At 36.1% G+C, this 26,373-nt stretch overlaps 1 protein-coding gene across 7 annotated transcripts in view; it reads right to left on the bottom strand.

Moving 5' to 3' along the window:
* Positions 1 to 246: 246 nt before the first annotated feature.
* Positions 247 to 26,373, bottom strand: part of SLC16A7 (solute carrier family 16 member 7) — an 84,340-nt gene continuing 58,213 nt past the window's right edge. For all 7 annotated transcript variants that reach the window (XM_048947914.1, XM_048947965.1, XM_048947934.1 and 4 more), the window contains exons 3-5: positions 11,367 to 11,510; positions 9,282 to 10,094; positions 247 to 6,761 (exon numbers count right to left, since the gene is read on the bottom strand). In XM_048947914.1, the coding sequence (XP_048803871.1) occupies positions 6,490 to 6,761; positions 9,282 to 10,094; positions 11,367 to 11,510 (1,229 nt within the window). In that variant the 3' untranslated portion in view covers positions 247 to 6,489. The remainder of the gene's footprint in view (positions 6,762 to 9,281; positions 10,095 to 11,366; positions 11,511 to 26,373) is intronic.

Raw genomic sequence — 26,373 nt, 5'->3', positions numbered from 1 at the left:
TGCAGGCATAGCTAAATTTGCCAGTTGCAATAAATCCTGCATTTGTTGTGTATTATCTGACATTCCTGAGATTTGATATGGAGAAAGTAAGGCTGAAGCCTCCACTGAAGCCATGTCACTTCCAAATGTCACTTCCAAAGTATGATAAAGCTTGTCTGATTGTTTACGTTGACTTCAGTGGACTTTGTGGACTGTTCTAGAAGGCAAGAATGGTTTGTAGACTAAACAGAAGAATATATTTGATGAAACAATTTTCTCTTTTTTTTTTTTTTGTCAAGACCAACAACCATTATTTCTTGTCCCCAGTGGAGTATTTTGTGACCAGCTTCCCCAGCTGTCTCCACAAAAGAGAAAGAAAGCTAAAATTCTGTATTCAATTCTTTTCCCTCCCCTTCCTTCCTTCCTTCCTTCCTTCCTTCCTTCCTTCCTTCCTTCCTTCCTTCCTTCCTTCCTTCCTTCCTTCCTTCCTTCCTTCCTTCCTTCCTTCCTTCCTTCCTTCCTTTTTCTTTTCTTTTCTTTTCTTTTCTTTTCTTTCCTTTTTTTTTTTTTTCTTTTCTTTTCTTTTCTTTTCTTTTCAAGAATGCAAAATATTCTGCAACTTTTTTTGTAACACTTCGTAGGTACTCATGTCCTAACATTTCCATTTAGTTTCTTCCTTTAATTCATAAGTAGAAAGAAATACAAAAAGGCAGCATCTCACAGAAAGGGCAGTAGACTTTGGGTGTTCAAATGACACATCAATTTTTTTACACCAGTTCAGTGATGCAAAAAATACACCAGTATGGCTTTAGTCTTCAGATTTACTAAAAATATTGAAAAGGAATACAGTCCAGTCATCAGTATGCAGTGCTTTGAAATACTACTATGAACTACTTCAAATATTTTGGAGACTGTCTAATAATCTGTGCAAGTTTAAACACTATGCTTTTTGTTAGCTGTATTCTTCCAGGGTCATGCAAGTCTCCTAACTGTAACTGAGAGGTAGATGACAGAGAAAAAAAAATTGAATTGCAAAATAATAACATGAAATGATGTTGAAATTATATAGCAATACTTATGCAAATTGTGATTTAAAAGATGCCTATACATGCAAATGCTTTAAATATGTATGTACAAATATCAGAAAAGTGCCAACTTCTCCCCTCCCCCCCAAAGTAAACCAGAGAGCCTTGTTAAAATTGATGTCATCTCTGATAATAAATATTTTCTAAAAATCCCTTTATATTCCTCAGTAGGAGTAAAAAAATAATTATCTATAGAGAAACTAACAAAAATTGCCTTGATTGACTTTTATTAAAGGCAAAATTGTCAGTATCCATTGAAGCAAGTTAATCTAGCCAACCGTATCCTGGGTTACATTAAGAGAAGCATGACCAGCAGATAGAGTAAGGTGGTTTTACCCCTCTGGTCTGCTCTCATGAGACCCCATCTGGAGTACTGCGTCCAGTTCTGGGGCTCTCAACACAAGAATGACATGGAGCTGTTGGAGCAGGTGCAGAGGAGGGCCATGAAAATGATCAGAGGGCTAGAATACCTCCACTATGAGGACAGGCTGAGAGAGCTGAGGCTCTTCAGCCTGGAGAAGAGAAGGTTCTGGGGAGATGTTATAGTGGCCTTCCAACACTTGAAGGGAGCCCACAGGAAAGCCGGGAAGGGACTTCTTTATTAGTTCATGTAGCAACAGGATGAGGGGAAATGGATTTAAACTGGAAGAGAGTAGATTTAGACTACATATTATCAGGAAGAAATTCTTTATTGCGAGGGTGGTGAGACACTGGAATAGGTTGCTCAGAGAGATTGTGGATGCTCCCTCCCTGGAGACGTTCGGGGCCAGGCTGGATGAGGTTTTGAGCAATCTGGTCTAGTGGGAGGTGTCCCTGCCTATAGCAGGGGGATTGAAACTAGATGATCTTAAATGGTCCTTCCAACCCAAACCATTCTACGATTCTATGATTCTAAAAAAGTGGGCTTGTTTAGTAAATCCTGATGGCTAAATACAATCTGGCTGTGTGTTATATCTGTAGTTTATTATATAAGTGGATAACACCTTACCTCCCCACAACCATCTAAAGTAGCAAGTGAAAAAAAAAATATTTCGGCATTTGAGGGAAGACAATGACAGCAAGTATTTAATAAAAGAGATTCCGTGCCTTATCTAAGTTTTTTGTGCAACATCAGAATGGAAAACTGCAAGTCAGAAGAACCTTCAAGTTGAATAAGAAGGAAAATGAAGTTACAAAAATAGTTAATAGGGATCCATCTCTAATGGGAAATAAAATCAATATGATTTCTGTATGGATAAAACTAGGCAAGATGAATCCTACTCCTTGAGGGAGTATATGATGCATTGCTACTTCATAGAATCTTTATGGATGGTTGTACCAAAAAAAACCAAAAATAATAATTAAAACTCACTGTTTACCCGCAGAGCTTGTGACTCTTCATAGACTTCTCTGGCTTAAGTTTTGAACAGTTATGTACATGCTGACAAACTTTTTTTTTTTTTTAGGTACAGTGGATGTTGCTATGCAAAAATGCCATAAAAATTAATGTGAACGTTGAGTCACAAAGTCAGGGAAATTGTTGCCATTAACTTCAACAGCAAGGATAGCTGAACTTACTCTCATAAGGAAAATATCATTAGAAAACTGAAGAAAATAATAATAATCCATTTGAAGACAACTCTTTCCAATCCTGTCAAAACAGTTCACACATCACCTTCTTGAAACATAAGTACTGCACTTTGACTACAGGATTTCGAACCTGAGCGAGGTACAAAACTGGCAACAGCTGCAAGCACAGTTCAGTGGTGAGAAGTGGCAAGGGTGAACATTTGTTCTTGAACAAGTACTAGGAATTATTAGTGAGAAGGCTTTCTCTAGAGTTGAAAACGGCAAAACAGAAGAACCGTCCTGCTACTAGAGAATTATAATGTCAAAAAACCCTAAAGAGATAGAAGTATCTGGATAAGTGCTCTGAATCTATCTGAAATTTAACCTTGATGTTAAATAGGAAACATACGATCGGTGGAGGCTGATTATTCTCTTTCCTACTAATTTTAAGATTTTGGCATTATTTGATTAATTGAATATAAACAACATGATAATCTGGCTCAGAAATATTATAGCAGAGAGATAAAGAGGATGAAATATATATCAGATTAAGGCTAACTCAGGATTTGCTTACACTGACTGACAGACTACAGACTTCATCGTGTGTAAGAGATGCCTGTGGTACATCTTAAAATTTGAGAGTACATTACATGACTGTGTACAGCAAAGGCATCTCTTAATCTTGACCCTGCAGTGGTCTATAGTGAAGGCTGACCAAAGTAACTAAAATAAAGCAGGGGGACATAAATAAATGATATATACATGGGTCTCATTCTAAAAGCAGAATGGTAAGGAATTTATTTGCAGTAATGATTTCAGCTCAGTGCAAGTAAGAATGATATTCCAGGTTTTATAGGCAAGTTATATTCATTTCATTACTTTAATGCTCACAGAATTGACTGAAGGCAGTTTATTATTAATATTAAAATAAGAACTACATATTAAAATTCCACTTTAGGACTCTTATTTGGAAGACTTTTTCATTTCTGGCTTTTTTTTTTTTTTTTTTTTTTTGCATAGATATGGCTCCAATCTTCTTCATTACGCTTTGCATTCAAAATTCCATAACACTCAGTAATATCAGGTGCATTCTGATTTGCTGTTCTAGTAGTAGTTGTTGCCAGTTTTAAGAAGATAAAATGAGAAGAATGTAAAGAAATGCTTCTCTAGATTCAGTTCACACCTTTTGTTGTTTCTGTTGCCTGATACATCATTTTACCTCATTATGTGATTAAAAGTTGTACATTGGTGAATGGTGGTAAAGCAGCTCTTTGATTCCTACTACTGATATAATTGACTGGAGATGAAAGATCAGGAGTCCTGTAGAGAATATACAGAAATATCGATTTCCTCTGAGATAGTAACATCAGTGTTGCTATTGTAGGTGTGTCTATGGCTCAAAGAAACTTGTTTTTCCCTTATTTCCTATGCCATGTTTTATTGCATTCTGCAGTCCTTTACAGAACAGGTGAGCTGCCTGTATGATTCCCAAGAGCCTCTTACTTGAGTCCTAAAGGTCAATATCAATTTTTAATGGGCTTAAATCAAAAGTTGATACTTGCTGTCTTTTACCCTGCATTTTTAATCATGCTATTTTGTGTTTTTGTTCTTGTTCTTTTTTTTTTTTTTTTTCATTTTGGTTTATTGGGTTTATGTTTGTTTGTTTGCTTGTTTTGCAGAGATAATAAACATACAAATTTTTGCCTCAGTCATTTTTGTTCTACCTATGTACTCAACTCTTTTCAAATAATCTCTGCCTTTGACACTTGCTGTCATGAGCAAAGTGGTGTTCCTGATGACTACTCTTTAGCTGATGTTTCAGTTCATCCTTTGTAGTCCAGCATTATTACTGATATTCCTAACTGTATGACAGCTTGCCAATTATGAAACTCTACATCTCGTGAAATGTGGGACATTTTCAGACTGGACCCTGGAACTCCCCATGTATGTCCATGCATCCATAACCAGAGTAATGCTTTCATCTCATAGGGTGTTGTCTGGATTACATTTTGAAAGAAGGTATAATGTATTTATGTCTCTGAACTTCAACTTTATGGGGATTATATCACTTTCCTTTAGACAGTTCACTGCTCAAATCTGAGCATATAAACCTTATTTTCTTCTGAAACTCTGAAATACACATTATTTTATTGCTGAAGTACCTACAAGACTTGTAGAAGCTGTCTGGATTTCCTGCACTTAATTAGGTAAAAAGAAGATGCAAATTTCTGTACCATCTTGCTAGTGGATTCGTGATGTTTCTTCTCCAAAACAGTGCTAATGAAAAGTTCAGCGCTACTGTGGAAGTTCGTAGCAAATAAGATGATAATCCTGCAAGACAGAGGCAAGCAGTATCTTTTTTTGTCTTTTTTAAATAGTGAAAATAAGCAAATTGAATGCTGCTCTTAAGAAACTGGCATTTCCACTTGCTAGTTTCTGTTATTGTATTTCTTTTGTTATTGGCACTTCAAATTGTGTTTAACATATCTGTCTGTCCAGCGCATTTACAGCTATATGATATGTATTTGAGGACTAAAGAAAAATAACATACTTTTTCCTGAATTGAATGTACATGTATAAATGTTCTATGAATCAGACCCTTAATTTTCACAACTTCTGTGGCATATATATGAAATTCTGCAAAATGAAGTTCCTCAACTATGAACAGAACAGAAATATTTTCATCTAAAACCTTCAGAACCTTGCACTTTTCAATTTCAAGTGCAAAGCTAAATCTTTTTTTTAATTAATAATTTTTATTTTATTTTATTTTGTTTTTACCTAAAGGAACAATTGTGTGTATTTCAATTGATGTGTCTGTGTGAAATAACACCAAATATCCTGCACAAAAAATGATACGCTAATACAAAGCTCCCAGATTTGTACTGACAATGTACTTTGCAGCATTTTTGATTAAACCAATAACAAGAAACCAATACAAGAAGTAGCTTTTCACTAAATACATGGGAAGGGGAGATGAGAACTGGTATGAAGTTACCTGCCCTCAAGGACCTGAAGTTAGACCTTACATCTTGTCATCAACCAGTTAATGACCTGCCAATTAACTCAAGCATCCACGCTGATGTCATTGCCATGAAGCAAGTGAACAAACTGATTTCCACTTTTGTTAGCAGTATAAATTCTAGTTTAAAATACTTTCATTTAGCTTATTTTGAATTAGTGAGGTCTGAATGTACTTGTGTTCAAATGCGTCTGTTGAAGCATAACATAGCCACCTATTACAGAAGGAAACAACCTTTGCTGTTTATTGCATTTTATAAATTGTGCCCACCAATTGTTTGTCTTCCAACCTGAACTTCTACATTCCTATTGTAATTGTTTACATAGATATAATGAATATTTTGATCTAGTGGGCATATAAATGAGAAAAAAGTTTTCATTGTGCTTCATTCAGGTAATTTTGAAACAAACCTTTGAGCTCGTTTTTTTTTTTTTTTTTATATTAGTAGTAAATACAGTTTGGGCACATTAATTCAACAGACATTAACAGTACTCTATTAAAGAACACAAAATATCTCCCCATATAACAGCAACCGACGCTTTTGCATTAGATGTATTTTTGAAACAAAACTTTGTCATGTGAAGGCTTTACACCTAGTTTTCTTGACTCTTCACTGTCCAGAGTCATAGTTTGGATGGGCTTATTTATGGAACCACTACCTCTGTAACTTCAATTTTGTATCACTGAAATAAATAAACTGTAGATTGCAATTTAACTCGGAGTCTTGACATGGGGCAAAAATCTGTTCCCATCCAATATTGTAACTGATCATTATTAACACAAAACCTGGCTTGTGTCTTGAAGGCATATTTCAAATGGAAGTCATAAGTGTTGTCTTCTGGGCTACATAGCAGATTAAATATTGGTTTCTCTTTCTGAAGGATCTTCGAGAGTTTTGTCAGCTCTGCTAGCAGCATCTTCATTCTCGTTGTTTGTTAGTGGTTCTGCCTCCTTCAAGTCAGTGTTCTTCTGTGCTTTCTGTTTCTCATCTTCTAACTTCTTTTCTTTTGCCAATAGCCTGTAGTTAATAGCATTGCCAATGAACAACCAGATGCTGGCCACAATCACAATCACTCCACAGACAAAATACATGTATTGATATTCACCAGTAACATCCACTAACCAACCTGAAATAGAAAAACAAAAGGAGAGAAAAGTACGTTTAGAATAGAACACCTAATACAATCTAAATATTTCTTCAGGAGAAACATCTATATATGACCTGTTTTCAAAGCTGGAGCAGAAAAGTGTTTCCAACACATTCAAATTGTCTAAAATATATAGTGGGCCTCTAATAAAACACGCGTTGATTAAACTAGCAATTGTCACTGGAATCACAGACAATGATAAAATACTGAAGAACAAAGTAAGAAAAGCTTAATGAATAATGACAGACAGTTTCCAGTTCTTTCATTTTCTTTCATTGTCTTATTATTTTATTCAGCTCCTGATTTTGTTTTTTATTGTTTTGGAGTGACTGCCTGACACTCATGTAGGCTGTACACAGACAATAGCATGAGAAGGAATGTGCCTTCTTAGACTGCTGTCAACTGCTTGTTTTTCATTTTTATTTTCCTGTGACTGGTGAAAGAAATAGAAAGGCTTATTTCTTCAGCCATCATCCTTAACTGTTGATTTTTGAACTCAGAATCCTGTCCCTAAGAATTATATTCAAAATTCTAAGATTAGTTCGGACATGACAACTACAACATTCTTCCATTTTACGAGCCATTCTTTCTGATTTTTTTCATCTCCCTAATCAACATTTGTACTTATCCAAGCATTCAGCTTTGAACACAGCTACACTATCACTGAAATTCAAAAGATAATCTGCACAGTAAGTACTTACTTAGATGCTTCTATTGGGTTGTACCCAATGCCCTAATTCACCTGAGACACATTTACAAGCCATCAAACTATTTTAGTCTTTTCTTTACTTCACAAGCCTAGCATTAGAAAAAACTCAAGTAGTGCCGCAAGTGTATAATTAACTTATTATTGTATATAGTACAATTTACCGCTTTTTATTCATAAGCAGCCTCATAAAATTGATTAAAAATGAGATTCTGCACTAACATTACTTCAGCATAGTATTTAAAAGAACAAGAACTAGTCAAAACTGGAATTTAGATTTTTCATGTGTTCATCCCCTCTGTTGTCTCTGTTTAACAAGCACAATCAATTACTTATCGTTATACCACAAATACTTGTGATTATAGCACTATACACAGCCTTTCGAAACTTGTGCAAACCTGACAAATTAAAAAATAAATACTCATATATGCCATTGCACCACTGATATTAAATTTAAAATTTTTTGATATTGATACTGATTTCAGAGTCTGGCTGAAAAAGCTAGACTCTATCAGTCACAGATGGCTCCCCCCACTAGGTGGCACAGAAAGAGTCTGTGTGAGTTGTACGTTTTGTTCTGCCATTACCAAAATGAACTCATATGATAAAAGATGAGGCAAATATGGAATATCTTGAGGTCTGTTAAAAATATACTTGTACAATTATTATTGTAATGAAATGAGTTGAACAGTTCTGGCTTATTTAAAATTTCATAAAGGAATGCTTTTTTCATACAAATATTGATGGTAATCCTAAAAAAACTTGGACATGTACTTTTAGGCACATATAGTCTAGCTGACTTTTGTGACACTGCTTATTTGGGTATAGTGTATGTTCACAGTGCTAGGAGTCTTTGCATTTCTATATTGTTGGGCTTACAGTACAAGACACACACACACAATTAACATATACTTTTCAACAAGATTAGGGTATCTATTTTTTTTAGAGCAACTTCTATAAGACTCTTTTCATCATTTTTGCTACCTGATTCCCAAAAGTTACAAATATAGCCCAAGCTGTATCAACTAGTCTGCTTTTTATCTCCCCTTACGTTGAAAAGAGAAGTTAGTAACACTAACAACTTTCAGTCCAGGTAGGATGATTCATACAGTGAAATGTCTGAAACCTATCTAATGCCTACAGAAACAGGCTGAACAATTGGCTGAGTGTGGAGGTGTGGTGTGACATTCACATGAGGGCACAGTGCCATGCAACACCATGCTGGAGTACTGCCTGAGCTGCTAAGCCTGACTTTGTCCATTCCAGCACCTCTCTGCCAGTTTGTTTTATCTAGATATGCAAATTGTCTCCATTTAGAGAAATTAAGATTGTCATTTTAAATGTAAGAAAGTGTTCCTTCAGCTGTGATGAAGATGGAGAAACTACAAGTCACTCTGTAAAATCTTCAAAAACTGACCAGTGGATCAGATGAATTCCAGGGAGTAAGAATTGTTCTGGTGAAGAGCAAAGTGGAACTGAATATACGTAAATTAAGGCAGCAAACTTAGCTCTAAGTACTACCAGGGAATCATACATTATCTGAATTTAAGGGCTAGTCAAGATACATTCATAATCTATCTACTGCAAATAGATTCCACGAATGCCTTTACATTTTCATGCAGATATGAAACTGTGAATTGCAAAGATAGTAGGTGCAATGCAGTGCTTCTACATTACATTCCTAATCACAGAGAAAACATGACATAACATTAAGTAAAATTATTTTATTAATTCATTAGTAAACTGCAAGGTCATATCTGGAAAAAAAAGAGTGGAATAAAAGAGATTCTTACCTCCTAGAGGAGGGCCTATGAGCACAGGGCAGCATTCCACGATGGTGACCAGTCCAACTGCACTGGAAAATCTGGCAGCACCAACAAGGTCCATCAGAGTCTCAAAAAGTACACTGCTAACCATTCCAAATGCAAACCCAAAAAATACAGCATATATCACCAAGCCAGTGTAATTTGTTGCCAGAGGACACAAGATATGACAGACTCCATTGTAGAAGACAGCAAAACTAAAAAAGTACTGGATCTTTGGACGGATAAATTTAGAGTTTGCTACAAGTCCCATTGAAGGCCTAGCAAACATATCTACAAAGGCTAAGATGGATAGCAAAAAAGCAGCAGAATATTCATCAATTCCCTTGTGTTTGGCATAAGGAGCCAAAAAAACTATTGGAGCAAAGAAACCAATAAACATAATAACATTTCCTGACAAATAGATCAGAAACCCTCTGTGTTTGAAGAGGGATAGGTCTAGGTATTTATTAATAGTTTGCCAAAAAGACTTCTTGTTGTTTTTGTGCAGGCTAGAATCTCCTGTGCCTTTTTCAACATCTTTTTTCACAGGAGGGACTGGTTTTGGTCCAACAGGCCTCATAAGTGACCCAGCCACACAGCAGTTCAAAAGTAGTCCTCCCAGAATGAGAAAGCTTCCTTTCCAACCAAATGCATTAAAGAGGAATTGATTGAGAGGTGCCAATGTGCTCAGAAACACTGGACTTCCAGCCATGGCCAACCCATTAGCAATGGGACGCTTCTTATAGAAATACTTGCCGATCATTGTTAAGGCGGGCTGTAAATTGAATGCCAAACCCAGACCTAAAATACAAATACAAATAGTACAGAGCATTATTGCATAGCATGAACTGCAGAACATACACTATACTGTAGCCAAGTTATTTTTAAAATTACCAATATCTAATCTAGTGATTTTGAATGAAAATGAAAACCACCAAGAATGAGAGTGAAATACAGCTTCATGCCTTTCTGTCTCTCTTCAAGTCAGCAGTAAGTCATGGTAGTATTCTGTCATTTCTGCCTGTAGCATTTTAATATAAACACAAATTCCTCGCTGTGTTTCAGCAATGATAGAGACAGTGGAATGACACAGGAATTATGGTATCAGCACCATGATTCTATTTTTCATTTAGTAAGCCGTAATACAATTCTCTCTTGGCTCATTTCACAAAAGTTATTAAATGGCAACTCAGTTACAATGAAAATAGGATGAACTTAAACAAATCTCCTCTCATTTTATTTCCAGTCCTATTTAAGATTGAAATTTTTTATAAAAGTGGAAATTAAAAGAGATAATTATTTTGGAGCACATTCAGCTCTACAACCTCAGGTATGGAAGTCCCCACTTGTTTCAGAAGAGGAGGAAAAGTATGGAGATAGTCCACACATTCACACAAGAATATGAGTTGCACCTCTTGGCCTTCTGTCCATATTAAGACATCTCTGTAATAAAGGCTAAGTAGCTATTGATCTGTTTGGTGGCATTCATTTTATTAAAGATACTTTTGGTAAATAACTAATTTACTGGCTTTACAACTACCTCATTGTCTTAGGAAATATTCAGGCTTTTAATGACACAGGAAAAATTTTGTTTAAATTTTGACTTGGATTTTACACAGAAAGCTTTAGAATTGAAACCTATCATATTTTCTACAGGAGAAAACCTACAGAAAGCTGGGATTAGGTTCTGCATTTTTACTATAATTCTGTTACTCTCTGCCACCCTGCTTGATGTGTAACTTGATTGAAAGCTAAAACAATGAACGTGAAATGCTACACAAATTACTGTAATAAATGCTGTCAATTTTTATACCATAATTACAGTGCAGCATGGAAGAGTACATACATACAGCATTTATTGAATAAAATTCTCAGCTGTTCCTTAAATATTCTATGAAATAATTTAACATCATAGTGGCTAATTTAAAGAATTAAAACATTTACGTGGCTGAAATGAACTGATATTGTTTCCTTCTTGTTTAGCCTTGCATGGTGAGTTTTTCCTCAGTAACGGGTTGTTGGTACAGCAGTACTAGAAATAATATAGTATTACATTTTAAAGAGCACTCTTACCTCCAACAACACCAATACATATATAAAGCTCCAGAACGCTATTGCAGAAAGAGGAAGCAATCATGCCAAATGAACACAGAATACCCCCTGCTATCATCACTGGTCGGCTACCATATTTATTCACCAGAATGCTGCTTATGGGACCTGTTGGAAGAAAGAAAAAGTATTAGCAGATAGAAGGTAACTCTATCATACATGTCTTCTTCTTCAAGATATGTTGGAATGCCTTAGTATTCCATCCAGGAGAATATTTAGCTGTTTCTATACTGATTTGTCAGACAAACACTCTGTTTGCAGACACATGAGCCTGAATGTGGATATACTATCTCCATGACAATATAAATATCGATTTATCATGGAGATGGATCAAAAGATTTAAGACATCAGACAAGCAAGAAGGATTGTTACAGTTCACAAGTAATCAATACTGAGATCGGACAGTGGAAGTTTTGAAAGTGCAAGGGCTGAAGAATTTCATGTATGAGACAGATATCAAAACCCTGCTTAACAGAGCAGGAAAAATATCCAGGCAAGCAAACCAACAACTGATCTTGTTGATACTGTAGCACATCAGTATGTCTTGGACACTGACTTAAGCCCACACATAGACACTGTCACATCAGAATGTACATTTTTGGCCCCCAATCATCATTTTCTCTTACCTGATTCAGAGGCAGTTAATGGGCAATAGGATGATTACAGGTTGTCTGGGAAAATCTAAAATGTGGTTTAGCATAAAGATTTTGAAACTTTATCACTACAAGTCCATTTCTCAGTTTCAACTGCAGTTCAGTTTATGGTGTAATTATGTCCACACTAAACAAACAGCTAGTATGCAATTTAGCATGACATGCATTATATGTTTCTTAAACGACCATGACTAGAATAGATGGCATGCTACATATCAAGATTAAGAGGTTGTCAAAGCTCTTTAGGCAAAACTGCACACCGTCTGATTGCACTATATTTGGCCCAAACCATTATGAATCGCATTGTTTTTGCAATAACTAAACTTACTCAATTAAAAAAAAAAAAACCCACCAGTATTAAAAAGCAATAAATTTTAAATACAAAACAGGCACTTGGAATAAAGTGGAATGCCAAGCACTGCACCTGATTTCATTGCAAAACTCTTTTAAGTCTCTCGCTCTGAATATCAGAAGGAGTAAATGCCAGAATTTTCATGATGCAAAAAAAACCCTAAATTCCATCAAATTTAAGACTGTATATTTCATGTGTATACTGTTATTTTGGACTCCACTGCTTGAATTACTCTAAATGTATTAAATGAGTGTTATGAACATACTGTAAATGGTAAATACCTACAACAAAAATACTTCGCATATGCTGAATGACCACATTTTAGCTTACTTCCTTAAGGAAACAAATATTTACCATAGTATTGCTCTGTGCCTGCTCACCTTTTCTAACAGCTTGTGAATCCAAAGGTCAGCTTGAAGTTAATTTGATGACAAACATGTCAAGTTGACTGACTGAATATTTAGGGATCTAATTTACTACAAGATTTCAGTGATGCTTGGATCTTACAATCTGTATTTAAGAAACAGAAAAAACTTTTTTTCCCAGGAAGCTGAGCAGTGGAAGATAGGTGGTGGAATACAGGAGAAACATTATTGCTATTTTACTGGTAAGGTAAAGGGTAATCAAAGTGAAGGTGTTAGGGCTCATCTTGCTGATGAACAAAACAGGACAGAGGACTCTGCTAGCTCTGCTGCTCATTGATTAATCACAAAAGTGGACTGAAACAGTATTTCTATAAATTTGACCACATGAAAAATCATGTGATATTTGTTAATTTCCCCAAAATTATGTCAGCAATAAATGCCGACTTGCTGTAATCATATTAGAATGTTCCTTTCATCATCCTTGGGGGAGGAGGGAGGGAGGAAGGGGAGGAACTACAAAAGAAGCATTTTGGACAATATTTCGTCAAAGTATTTACAGATGTATTAACTACAGGCAGCATCTTGAGTTGTACCCGTATGTAAGAACTTAAGAAATTATCTAGATAGCAAAAGACCTGATAGCAATCTGTTTCTTTTCACAGTCTTTTTCATTAAACAAAGACTGTGAAAAGCCAAGCTACGTGTGAGACAGTGTGAAGATGATGAATTAAATGCACACATAGCAGACTATCAAATGTTGGAGAGAAATAGATTGAAAAATATTGTTGTGCAATATTGCTGCATTGCTAACTTAATTTAAATAAAACTATGGATCAACATTGCACAGTGTGGACATTTTCTAACTATAACCATGGGAAAAGTCATGCTCTACATTAGCATTCACTGTAAAAGAATCTGAACTAAACTATCCATGTTCTTTGATATTGTTCCATCAAACCTTCCTTCCTTCTGCAAGACAGGATAATGTGTCAGATTCTTATTTGTTTAGTTGTCTGGGGAAGATATTTGCTTTTGGAAGTTTTCTTTTAGGGAATGGGAAATAACTCGTTTTCACAGCACAATACTTTCAGGGACGTAGCTTTGCAAACAGTTCAGAAAAAAGAAAACTTCATCTCTGTGGATCTTAACTGTGGCAGCTGGGCCATGACTTAAGGACTTACAGCTTTTGTGATCAAAGAATGCAAGGTCATCCTCACCTACAAGGTGCGTTAGCTCAAAGTCAAGTATGCATGTATCAGTTTAGGCAGGTAGTGGGCAAAGACACCAGAGAAAAGACAAAGATACCTGGTATATCAGAGCTCCGAACTTTCAAATGACCTAAATTTGGACTGCATAAATTAAAAATTCTTTTAAAATTTATATTATCTTTGAGGTGTTTTACCCAAGTAATGAAGTGCATTTACTGCCAAAACTTGATATCACTTTTTTTTTTTTTTTTTTTTTTTTTTGTATTCTAGCATTTTAATTTAGTATTTGTGCATTTGAGAAATACAAAACTTTCTATCAGAGACTAAGTTAGTTCAAGACACCTCCATTAGTATCCAGAAACCCTCCCAATCTGTTGAGTAGGTTAAATATGCTCTTGTGACATCTGTGTATATACTTGGTTTCTGAGTCTCATAAAATGATGCATATCATATCTCAGTGTATATGAGTCCACATAAATTCCAGCTGTTTGTTTGTCTGAAATCATACTTTTTATAGCCCTGCATCAATCTAATTTTACATTTAACAGTTTCTGCAAATAAGCAATGCTCACATGCCAGCAGAAGAGACCTAAATTCCATGCTTTTCTATTTTGTTTTTTTTTTGGGGGGGAGGTTGTTGTTTTTGGGTTTGGTTTGTTTTTTTTTTTTGAGAAGCAATATTAAGCTGTTTAAGTCACGTATCACTGCCAAAATCATGCATATTAATGCACTAAAGGACTGCTGGATCTGTGAGTCTATTTTCCTGAAGCCTGAAATAACTACCTAGCAGATGTTAACTCAGGAAGCCCACAAGAATATTTAGCCTGATCTCTCCCTTAGCACCTACAAACCATCAACCACAAAAGACTATACTCTCCCTGAGATAAATTTAAGGCCATGACCGTAATATACTAATAGTCTCCTGGCTGTATTTTTGTTTTATATCTGTCTAAGGTAATGTCCAGACATCGAGGAGTAAGATAGCGACAGTAACTGTGTCACTGAAGAACAGACTCAGGAAGGGTTACACAGCAGGGCACAAATGTTTTAAAGGAAGACAAGGGAAAGAAAGAAGCTTTTCATGTTCATCATACATTGATGAAAAGATTGCAATAGCTTGTTCAGCTATATGTTTGGGAGCTGTTAATGATGTTTTATACAAAGCCTATAATCACTTATAAGCACTTATTTTGACAGCTAAGCAGAACATTTACTTGACCAGTTGTATGCAAAAAATGTGAGGACAAGACTGCTTTGACTGGCCTTCAGTCCTCTTACAGACCTCTTAGTAGAAATACATTGTTTAGAAATGAAATACATTATTTCTTATAATAACAATAGTAGCAATAAGCTATGTTTTCCTCTCACTTCCAAGTTCGGTGTTTCAACCACTGCTTAAATCTCCCTTCTTCAGTTAAGCTCTGCTGTTGTTAAAGAAAGATAATAAAAAAGACTAGGTAACTGAATAATAAGTAGATTTAAAAAGCAGATGTTAGAAGAAACAATCACTTTTTTCCCTTTAAAAGATACCCATGTGCTAATATTGTTTAAACAGAACTCAAACATTAAATGTTGGGTTGTTTTTTTTTTTACAGCAGTGTACTGCTGGATATTTTTGTGGAAATGAACACAGCTCAAACTACAGACTATAAATTTAATAGCCTCTGTCTCATTGTCAGAGATACACACACAGTCATGCACATACCTATGTATTTATTTGCTTTTTCCAGTCCTAAAAAAATATACTTCAAAAAATTATCTGACTCTGGAGACAATGCAACAACTTCACATCTAATATCTCCGAAAGCTTAAAGGATGCAAACCAGATGATAACAGTATTTCCATTTCATGATACCCAAAGGTTATAGTACAGGAAGATCTGTTTGAAGGCCACCAAAAAGCATAAAGGAAGATTTACTTGGCATAAAATCTATATCTTGTTCAGCTCTCTGGTAAAGTAACATTTATCAGTCCAAATGTATTAGGTACACTCCATTAATTTATAAGAGAAAGAGAGTCTAGGTCACAGAATTCTTGCTGCCTTCTCTCTTTTTCATCTTTTTTATTTTATTTTATTTTATTATTTTTTTCTCTTAACATCAGCTATATTTTCAGTCTGGCTGTATTTTATCTGTGTGTCTGACAAGGCAGAAAATACAAAGGAACTCCAAGAACTAAAATGAGGATAATCTACTTGCTAATACTGATTTCATTCTGACTTTTTTTTTTTTTTTTTTTTTTTTTTTCCACTTTCAGGAGTTGATTTGTTTTGTTTGGCAGTCACCAGTATTTTCCTACAGCAAAGCCTTACTTTTCATTTTAAAACTACTCCTCCAACCACAAGTGCTTTCTGCAAGTACTTAGTATTACTGTTGGAATGTCACATTAGTTATTCAGAGAGTAAGCAAATCAAAATTCATTTCTGACAGTACTGAAAATCATGAAGGCTGAAAATGTCTTAAAAATATTTTGTTTTTCTCAACCAGGATTAACTAAAAATATTGAGTATACTGGGACATTCTTATCTCTAGTCCAAAATCTTCCATTAATTACTATCATATACCAATAAAATACTATCAACGTTCTTGGATGAGCGTTTAGAGGGGGTTGGAGTACATGGTGAAAAAGAAAGCATCTATGAATTTGAGAACATTAAAATGTCAGGCAACATTTTATTACAGAATTCTTTATCATGTCTGCAGGATGGTAACACATGCAAGAAATAGCAACCAAAAAGAAGCGGTTAAGACTGAATCAGGGTAGCTGAACTCGAGTTAAGATTGTGCAACAGTTCAAGGACTGCATGTCAGGATGCAAGCAGCCAACAGCTCAACCATCCACCAGCGCACTGAGCTTTTCTCATCTCTTCCTCATCTCAAACTATGTTTCCTTTTTTTTTTTTTGTCTTGCATGCTTTTGTACATTAGTTGTGGTATTGAGGTGTACGGATCTATAGATCACACAATTTGGAAAACTGATCTCCAAGTTGGCAAACTATTGTATAAATGTTAATTTTGAAAAGTTGGAAAACTGTTCAGTTTTAATCAAAGTGTAGTGGTGCTGGTTATTATTTCAATGGATACACATTTTTGTTTGATATTAATTATCTCTTGTATGCTCTGCTATAGAACTTTCTTTTGTCACGAAAGAGTCAATCACAAAGCAGAAGATTTGAAGATGATTTATGGCATTTCTTTAGAAACTAGCAATAAGAAACCTTATGATACTTAATCAGAAATGAGTGTGATACTATGAACTGCTGAGCACTCAGCCATTATCACTAACATTTATGGTCACTTACTACTTTCAAATAAAAAAGCATGCTGTCTCAAAATTAACTGGACACTGTGGCCTATATGCTTCTGTCATGCGAACAGCTGCAAATGGAATCAACACCGTGATATTGGAATCTCAAATCGTCTTCTAAAAAATTAAATGTGTTTGTTTTGTTTTGTTTTCTCAGAAAACTGATGCAAACAGCTTGTAACTTAAACAGCAAGTGTAATGTAGTGCATCAGTATTAACATTAGACAATTCAATTGCAAATGCAAGGCTCTTGGAAGACATAATGAAAATGTCCTGGAGAAGAAAATATTATGAAATTTTCTATTATAGTATTTAAAAGTAATCAACTTCAATCTTCGGGAGCTCATGAACTTTTGTGAAGCTGAAGTTAAGACAGTCTTTTCAGACTTAGAAATGTGTTTGGAGATTTCACCTAAATAATGTTACATGCACACGGAACTCATATGACAAAAGGTTACTTCTTTAAATGAAAAAAAAAAAAAAAGAAAGAAAGAAAGAAAAAAAACAAAAGCAAGGATTTATTCATTTTTCTGCTCAAAAATACGTGAGACAAAAAACAGGTAAATATTAATAAATATAATTCTCTACAGCGGATAGTTTACATGAAGATACTAATAATAAGCTTCATTAAATTTCTATCCTTTCAAGGTTTCAGCAGGAATTTCAGGATGTATAACTCCAAGTACAGAAATGCTCCAATGAACATATTTAATGGTTTTCTTGGAGACATCTTGTCTGTGAAGTATTATTCATTCATCTCAGGGTGCTTCTTCTTCCTCTGTGGATTCTTATAGATGAAGGACTTAGTTTAATTTGATAGTAGCTGTGTGCTTGTACAAGAAGCAGCATTGCTTATCTGAAGAGATCAAAACAAGCTCTATCTATCTTTTTTTGTCTACTCACAGGAAACAAAGGAAAATTAATACTAACGTGAAATTAAAGAATAACTTATTCTCACTAATAGAGAAGGGCTTGTCAGGGAAGTAAAGGTCGGGGGCAGCTTGGGTTGTAGTGACCACGAGATGGTGGAGTTCAAGATCCTGAGTGGAAGAAGTAAAGCAAAAAGTAGGATTGCTATCCTGGACTTTAGGAGAGCCAACTTCGATCTCTTTCGGGGCCTACTTGGAGCTGTCTCATGGGCTAGGGTGTTGGAAGGCAAGGGGGCCTGTGAGAGCTGGTCGGCATTTAAGCAGCTCTTCTTCCAAGCTCAGGATCGGTGCGTCCCTGTAAGGAAGAAATCGGGAAAGGGGGGCAGGAGACCTGTGTGGATGAGCAAGGAGCTCGTGCACAAACTCAAAGGAAAGAAGAAGGCCCATGAAATGTGGAAAAAGGGTCTGACTACTTGGGAAGAATACAGGAATGTTGTCAGGGTCTGCAGGGATGCGACAAGGAAGGCTAAAGCCCGCCTGGAATTAAATCTGGCAAAGGGGATAAAGGATAATAAAAAAGGTTTTTTCAAGTACATTAACAGTAAAAGGAAGACTAGGGAGAATGTGGCTCCCCTACTAAGTGACGGGGGTGTTCTGGTAACGGGGGATGCTGAGAAGGCGGAGATACTGAATGCCTTCTTTGCTTCTGTCTTCAGTGGAAAAGCTCCCCCTCGGGAATCTGAGACCCTGGAGATTAGTGAGAGGATCTGGGGAATGGAAGACCCCCCTTCTGTCAGGGAAGAGGTGGTCCGGGAGCGCCTAGGCAACATCAATGTTCAGAAATCCATGGGACCCGATGGGATTCATCCACGGGTGCTGAAGGAGCTGGCAGAGGTGATTGCTGAACCGCTTTCGGTCATCTTTGAGAAGTCTTGGAAGACGGGGATGGTGCCTGAAGACTGGAAGATAGCCAACATCACCCCGGTCTTCAAAAAAGGCAAGAAGGAAGACCCAGGCAATTATAGGCCAGTCAGCCTCACCTCTGTCCCTGGAAAGGTGATGGAACAGCTTGTGCTGGATGTCATCTCCAGACAACTGGAAGAAGAGGAGGTTATCAGGAGTAGTCAGCACGGGTTCACAAGGGGGAGGTCGTGCTTGACCAACCTGGTAGCCTTCTATGATGTTGTCTCTGGCTGGGTGGATAGGGGGAGAGCAGTGGATGTAGTCTACCTTGATTTCAGCAAGGCATTTGATACTGTCCCCCATGACGTCCTTATAACAAAGCTGAGGAAGTGTGGGATAGATGAGTGGACAGTGAGGTGGGTTGAGAACTGGCTGACTGGCAGAGCGCAGAGGGTCGTTGTTGGTGGTGCAGAGTCCGGTTGGAGGCCTATAACTAGCGGTGTTCCTCAGGGGTCTGTGCTGGGTCCGGTCTTGTTCAACATCTTCATCAATGACCTTGATGAGGGGATAATGGCCACCCTCAGCAAGTTTGCAGATGATACGAAGTTGGGAGGATTGGCTGACACGCCTGAAGGCTGTGCTGCCATTCAGCAAGACCTGGATAGGCTGGAGAGCTGGGCAGAAAGAAACCGGATGAGGTTTAACAAAAGCAAGTGTAGAGTCTTGCATCTGGGGAGGAATAATTGCATGCACCAGTACAGGTTGGGGGATGAGCTGCTGGAGGGGAGCTCTGCGGAAAGGGACCTGGGTGTCCTGGTGGACGACAGGTTGGCCATGAGCCAGCAGTGTGCCCTTGTGGCCAAAAAGGCCAATGGCTTACTGGGGTGCATTAAAAAGAGCGTGGCCAGCAGGTCAAAGGAGGTGATCCTCCCCCTCTACTCTGCCCTGGTAAGACCTCATCTGGAGTACTGCGTCCAGTTCTGGGCTCCCCAGTACAAAAAAGACAGGGATCTCTTGGAAAGAGTCCAGCGGAGGGCCACGAAGATGGTGAAGGGCCTGGATCATCTCCCCTATGAGGAAAGGCTGAGTGAACTGGGTCTGTTCAGCCTTGAGAAAAGGAGACTGAGAGGGGACCTGATCCAGGTCTATAAATATCTAAGGTGTGGGGGGCAGAATGGCGAGGCCGGACTCTTTTCAGTGGTGAGTGGAGACAGGACAAGGGGAAACGGCCAGAAACTGGAGCATAGGAAGTTCCGCACAAACATGCGCAAGAACTTCTTTACAGTGAGGGTGACGGAGCACTGGAACAGGCTGCCCAGGGAGGTGGTGGAGTCTCCTTCTCTGGAGACGTTCAAGACCTGCCTGGATGCCTACCTGTGCTACCTGGTGTAGGGAACCTGCTTTGGCAGGGGGGTTGGACTCGATGATCTCTGGAGGTCCCTTCCAACCCCTACAATTCTGTGATTCTGTGATTATAGCTATGCAGAATTTCTAGTACTATTTCAAAGATAATTCTTCTAAACAAACAAAAACTAAAAAAAAAAAACCCCTATGCCCATACAGAGACAACAATAACAAAATGGGAAGCAGTATTTACATAGAAATATCAATTAAGATATGAAGAAAGAAATATAAACACTCATTTTTCCTCATTTGGTTGTGAGATTTCAAATGATACAAATGGACTGTTTCTACCTGGGGTAACAGAGAGCATTCATCCCATTTATACTTATAAAGTACTCATAAAAGTACTTACTTTTTACCTGAAAACTTCTGAGTGTATTAGTGAGACAAAAGAATTTGAAAAGTAATAATTAAATGTCTGTATGCAGAAGACTTGTGTCTTGTCAATGCAGATCACAATTTGGGGAGTAAAAACTTTCCTTACAGCTTGTTGCTTCTGTGAACTGAACTGTCAGTCAAGCTCTATATATTCTGCTACTACAAAGAGATTTTCAGCATTGTTGCAGTTCAGAAAATGAAAAGACAGCAGTTGCATTATACTACTGCTGCAGCTACAATTATAGCAATTTGAAAATACATCCATGTTCTTAATTTCAGAGCTACTCATTGAAAAAGAAAATAAACAGTTCTTGCTAATATTTAAATTCTTCATGGATATTTTCCTAAACCATGCTATTAACTTACAAATATATAGTCATAAATATTTCCCTTGATTTATTCTTTCTGCTCCTGAACAACAATACTTTTCCCTGTATGTACACATGAGCAAAATATTCACAAATGTTCATTACTCATCACTTTGTATTTATTATATCCTATTATGATTCATGATTTCTTGTATACCTTAAAAAACACTGACTACTTTTCCTAGAAAAAAACAAAACTTCATCAGTTAAGATTAATATTGCTATTTGGATTTCTCTGTCTTCCTCAAACTGCCTGTTGTAGTAGTGTTCATATAACATCCTATTTTTACATTGCACATCATCCTATAGCTTTGTTTTGTTTGTTTGTTTGTTTTCCAGAAAAATATTAAGTCTAACCCAACTTAGAAATGACTCCTTATAAGTTATTGCAGACAATAATACATTACTTCAGGAAAAGCACAACATACATGCTTCCTCTTCGTTGGTCTTTCTTTATCATATTCCTTCCACAACTCAATTTTTAACTGTATAATTAAACTTCAAATTGAAAATATTCAATCTACCACTTATGATGCTTTTGTGGACCACTTACTGTGAATTATGGACCATGAGTTAATCATTAAATATCATCTACATATTCAGAATACAAGTACTGAGAAGTATAAATCTGGATGTATTCATAACTGGGAGTCCTGAGAACTCATCATATTTATATTGTTAGATTATTTCCAAATGCATTTGTTGTCTAACACACATCTCACAATATGCTTATGATGTATTAAAAAAATCTTTCCAAAATAATCATTTTCATTATAATTGCATTCTTAAAAATATCTGATAAAATGCATGTGGTGACTTTCAGGAGTTACAACTGACAAAACTTGTGAGTGGAAATTTCAGAAGCTCCCCAACAGCCTCCTTGACAAGTAAGCTAGCTCATGTATGAGGAACTGTATCTGAATTATATTTAGTTCACAAAGTATTGAGGGAAAGGTGAAGAGGAAGATACTGTTGTTCAGAGATATTCTACAAGGTGTGAACTGAGCACTTCCACTAGGGTTTGGCACCCAAGATATTTGAAGTGCAAATGGGGCAGATGTTGGTATATGAAAGGTTATCATTCCATGAGTAGAATTTGCATATTTCCCAGTATTTTGTAAAAGGGGAATCTGAGCAACCAGGGCAATTGGGAGTGGGGGAGATACACAATGACATTCAGCCATCAATTTAAAGTGAGCATCCTTGGGATGTTGTTTTCCTTGTTTGGTTGGTTTTCTGTTTTCAGACAAACAAAAATACTATGGTAGAGACAACTCAGTGAATAATTCCAGAATTTTGGAAGTGTTTCAGAGGTTCAAATTAGAACTTTTTCCAATTTATTTACAATTTAGGCACCCCAAAATTTTTTTAATAGGAATACTTAGGAAAATATTCACCAGTGAATAAGTAACTTAAGAGTGAGTTCTAATCATTACTCTCCTAGTCCTTTTTTCTTTCAGTTCTTTTAATGTTTTAAAGCAAAATACATATGCTTGAGAATAGTATTCTATTTGATAGTGAAAGTGAAATCATATACATATATATATTCTCCATACATATGAGCAGATGTCACTTTATCTTTCCATATTCCAATATCTACCTTACTTATTATTTTTTTTCATTAGACTTTAGTTTGTCATCAGATTGACACTTTGAGATTTCCTTCTACAATAAGAGCTTTGTACGTTGGGTCTTTGAAATCTTTAGACATTTTCCATATATAGTAGTCACATGCCATTTCTTTTGTGGACTTCAGAACATGCTCATTCCACAGACTCCAATCAGTTAAAGCATGATGACTTTCCTCAACAAGAAGGAAAGTATGCTTTCTCAATAAAAAGAAAATGTCATAAAATTTGAATAGGTAAGATGAGTAGTAGTCATGAAAAAATGAGTAAATGAAACCTGGGACTTAATAAGTGGAAAACTAAGATATCATCAGGGAGCTAGGTGAAGTTATCTGCTGCGTTTGTTTTTTGCCTGGACTATAAAGGAATCATGCCCTTCTGTTGTGGCATCAGAGATTATATCCCCACGGACAAGGTCTTCTTGAAAAAGGTGGAGGTGAAAGGGAGTCTATACCAATTCTGTTCATATGCATAAGGAATATCTGAGCTCTCCTGTAGGCAGCAACAAGAAGTAGCTTGATCACTCAGGACCATCTTATTGCACTTGAAGATAATAACCATGCGGCTTTTGAAACAGGTATATTTTCTTACTTGATGTGAGATAACAACCTAGCAGTGCCAGAAACTTTATTTTCTACCAAGTAACATAAAGCAGCTTAGTTCTAATGATTGTAATGCATCATAAATTCTAAATAAATCAGTGGCCATTAAAATACAGGCTTCCTATGATTTGTATTATAGATGCTGTTTAGATATCATGCATTCCTGGAGTCACCTTGCATCTAAGGAGTTATGCTAATATTTTTCAGCCAGAACATATTAAAATGATCCAGTGAAATACATCTGCCTCTGCAAGGATTTAATGTATGTGCTGGTAAGGAGAATATTACTTAGGTTTCCTAATAAAAGAATTATTATCTTCCTGCAGGAGGAACTAAGTTTGCCTAATCAATTTTAATACATCTTGCTTAAAAACTATTGGTTAGAAAGTTGAATGATCTAGGCAATATGTATATCTGAACACCCTGTCAGGTAAATTTTTTATAACATATGGAGAAGCGATCAAGAAGAAATTGTTCATGATACGAATTTGTTCGCGTCTTAATCTCACTTGCCACTTCAGATATGTTCCTCTGAGCACAGAGTCACATGCTGTGTGGTGAAGTTACTGTTGTATTTGAGCAGGTGAATACAAAAAGCTTCTGAATCAGAATGGCAATGGCTTATACGTCCTTGCACATTCTTTGTACAGATATAAATTCACTGTGTGAAAGACAAAAAAAAAATCACTCCTAGGTATATTCTTTTTGTGACTTGCTATTTGATTGTAAAGGACTGATAACAAATCAGAACCAACATTGTATGAAATGTCCTTATGCTTTAACATGTTTTATTCCTAAACTGAAATAAAAGTTTAAAATCTCAGAATTTTCGGTTGAGTCAAAACTCTTGAAGTACATTATTCTGAAATATTGCAAACTTCTACTATGGTACAAATAAACAAATTAGAAATAAAGCTATCCAGTAGTGCAATTCCTACTCTTTAGCTTTATGGAATAATAATAATAATAAAAAAAAACATTTTATTTCAGATCACACAGTACTATTTTACATTTCTAAATGTTATTAAATCATTTTTAAAATGCTGCAGATCCACAGTCTTTCAACTGGAGCTCAGTGGAAGATGAGCTGCTGAATTATGTTGGTCATTATTGTAAATACAGTCATGAAACACACAGTGGATCTTGCTCTGAGATAAATTCCCATTTCATTGTGAAATATGTAGTCTTTCTGGATGTACAGTTCACAGAAAGGAGGGATTTCTACATAAATATATAAACACACATTTATATGCTGACTTTCATTAAGCAAGAGAGAATTACAACTTTGAACTTGATTGGTTCTTCGGCACTTAAATTTAAGCACATATTGCCCATACTTGGAGCAGAGTTCCGAGCACTTCTTTTGCATATCTCTGATAACAGCCTGACATTGTTAGTGAAACATGTCATTTGCCAGTATCTGTATCAATGGATTTGTTTTAGGTTTTCCTTTTCGACTTTGTTACTTTTTTCAAGTGTCACTATCCAAACTACAATTCTAGAATATTCGGCAATAAGTTCAATTAAGATTTTCACATTTTCACATATGTAGCACACAATCTATCTATAATGTATCTATTTACTGATTTCAGTCCTTTTATTTTACTGTATTTTGCTGGATAGATGTTCAGGCATGCTAGCTAATTTATTTTTTATTCACCATAAATAATGATGCCATGCTGCTTGTGTACAGCTTTAAAACTTTATGCTCCTTAATTAAATGCTTCATGGTAACAGTTATAGTGTCTTAGTTTCTTATGGATTAAACAGTTCCTGCAAAGAGAGTATTTATGTAGAAGATCCAAAAGTAAAACCTCTTTTACTTCGCTTATTTACTTTCTGCTTTGGAAATTTCAAGTATTCTAATTAGACAAATAACAACAGCTTTAGCTACTTAATTAGACACACTCAAAGCTTAGCAGTAATACAATAAAAATACATCAATTCTGCTGTTCAGGTATATGTCAACAATTCAAATGATTTAAAACATAACTGTTCTTGAAGTTTTTCTGAGTGAAATTTGACATCCAAGGACACAAGATGACTCCATCTTCTAGGGAAGGCCAAATAGGACACTTGCCTTCTTGAATTATGCCTACTCTGAAAGCCACTGCAAGGAGTCCTTGAAAGTTCTGACACTAAGCCACTCCTCTGAATAAGTTATATTTTACTCTGTTGAATAACAAGAAGATAAAATGTAGGCTACAGCAGTAAATCTAGACAGCAGCATATGCTGGACAACAAAGCTTACTGCTGTAAAAGAAAAAAAAAAGGAATCACAAATAATTCGTGTTCATGGAAAAGCAAAGGCATCCTGCAAAGACGAGCAAGCTAAGCAAGACTTCCAGCATGACAGGTTTGGTACTGTCAGTTGATACCAACAGGGAAGCGTTTAGGGATCTTGCCTCAAATAAACTGGAATGTATTAAACTTCCAGACCATTCACATAACAGATGAAGACATAAAAAGATCAATAGATTTCTATCAGCTTATAATCAGCTATAATTACTAAACAAACTCTGCCTATTATTAAACATATAACTTATTCCCCCAGATGTGTTATCTTTATTTAGTTAATGATGGAAGCAAGTGAATTAGGGGTCTGAGGAAAGATTTGACATTTACAAGACAATAATTTTAAGATTACCAGGTTATCAAAACTAGTACAACTGAAACTGTTATTGAAATTCTGAGGCACTACAACCTACACAACATTCAAGGGATATAGAAAGACTAAGAATATTAATTAAACCGCTATCAGAACAAGCCCCAAATCACAACCTGTTCCAGTGCCTCATCATACTTATTGTAAAAAACTTCTTCCTTATATCCCATCTAAATCTCTCCACTTGTACTGTGAAACCATTTGCCCTTGTCCCATCACAACTGACTCTGCTGAAGAGTCTGTCCCCTTCTTTCTTATAGCCTCCCTTTA

Source organism: Lagopus muta, chromosome 1, assembly GCF_023343835.1.
Source record: "Lagopus muta isolate bLagMut1 chromosome 1, bLagMut1 primary, whole genome shotgun sequence".
Lineage (NCBI taxonomy): Eukaryota > Metazoa > Chordata > Aves > Galliformes > Phasianidae > Lagopus > Lagopus muta.
Note: the sequence above shows the minus strand (reverse complement) of the source record. Positions and strands in the feature narration are given on the sequence as shown.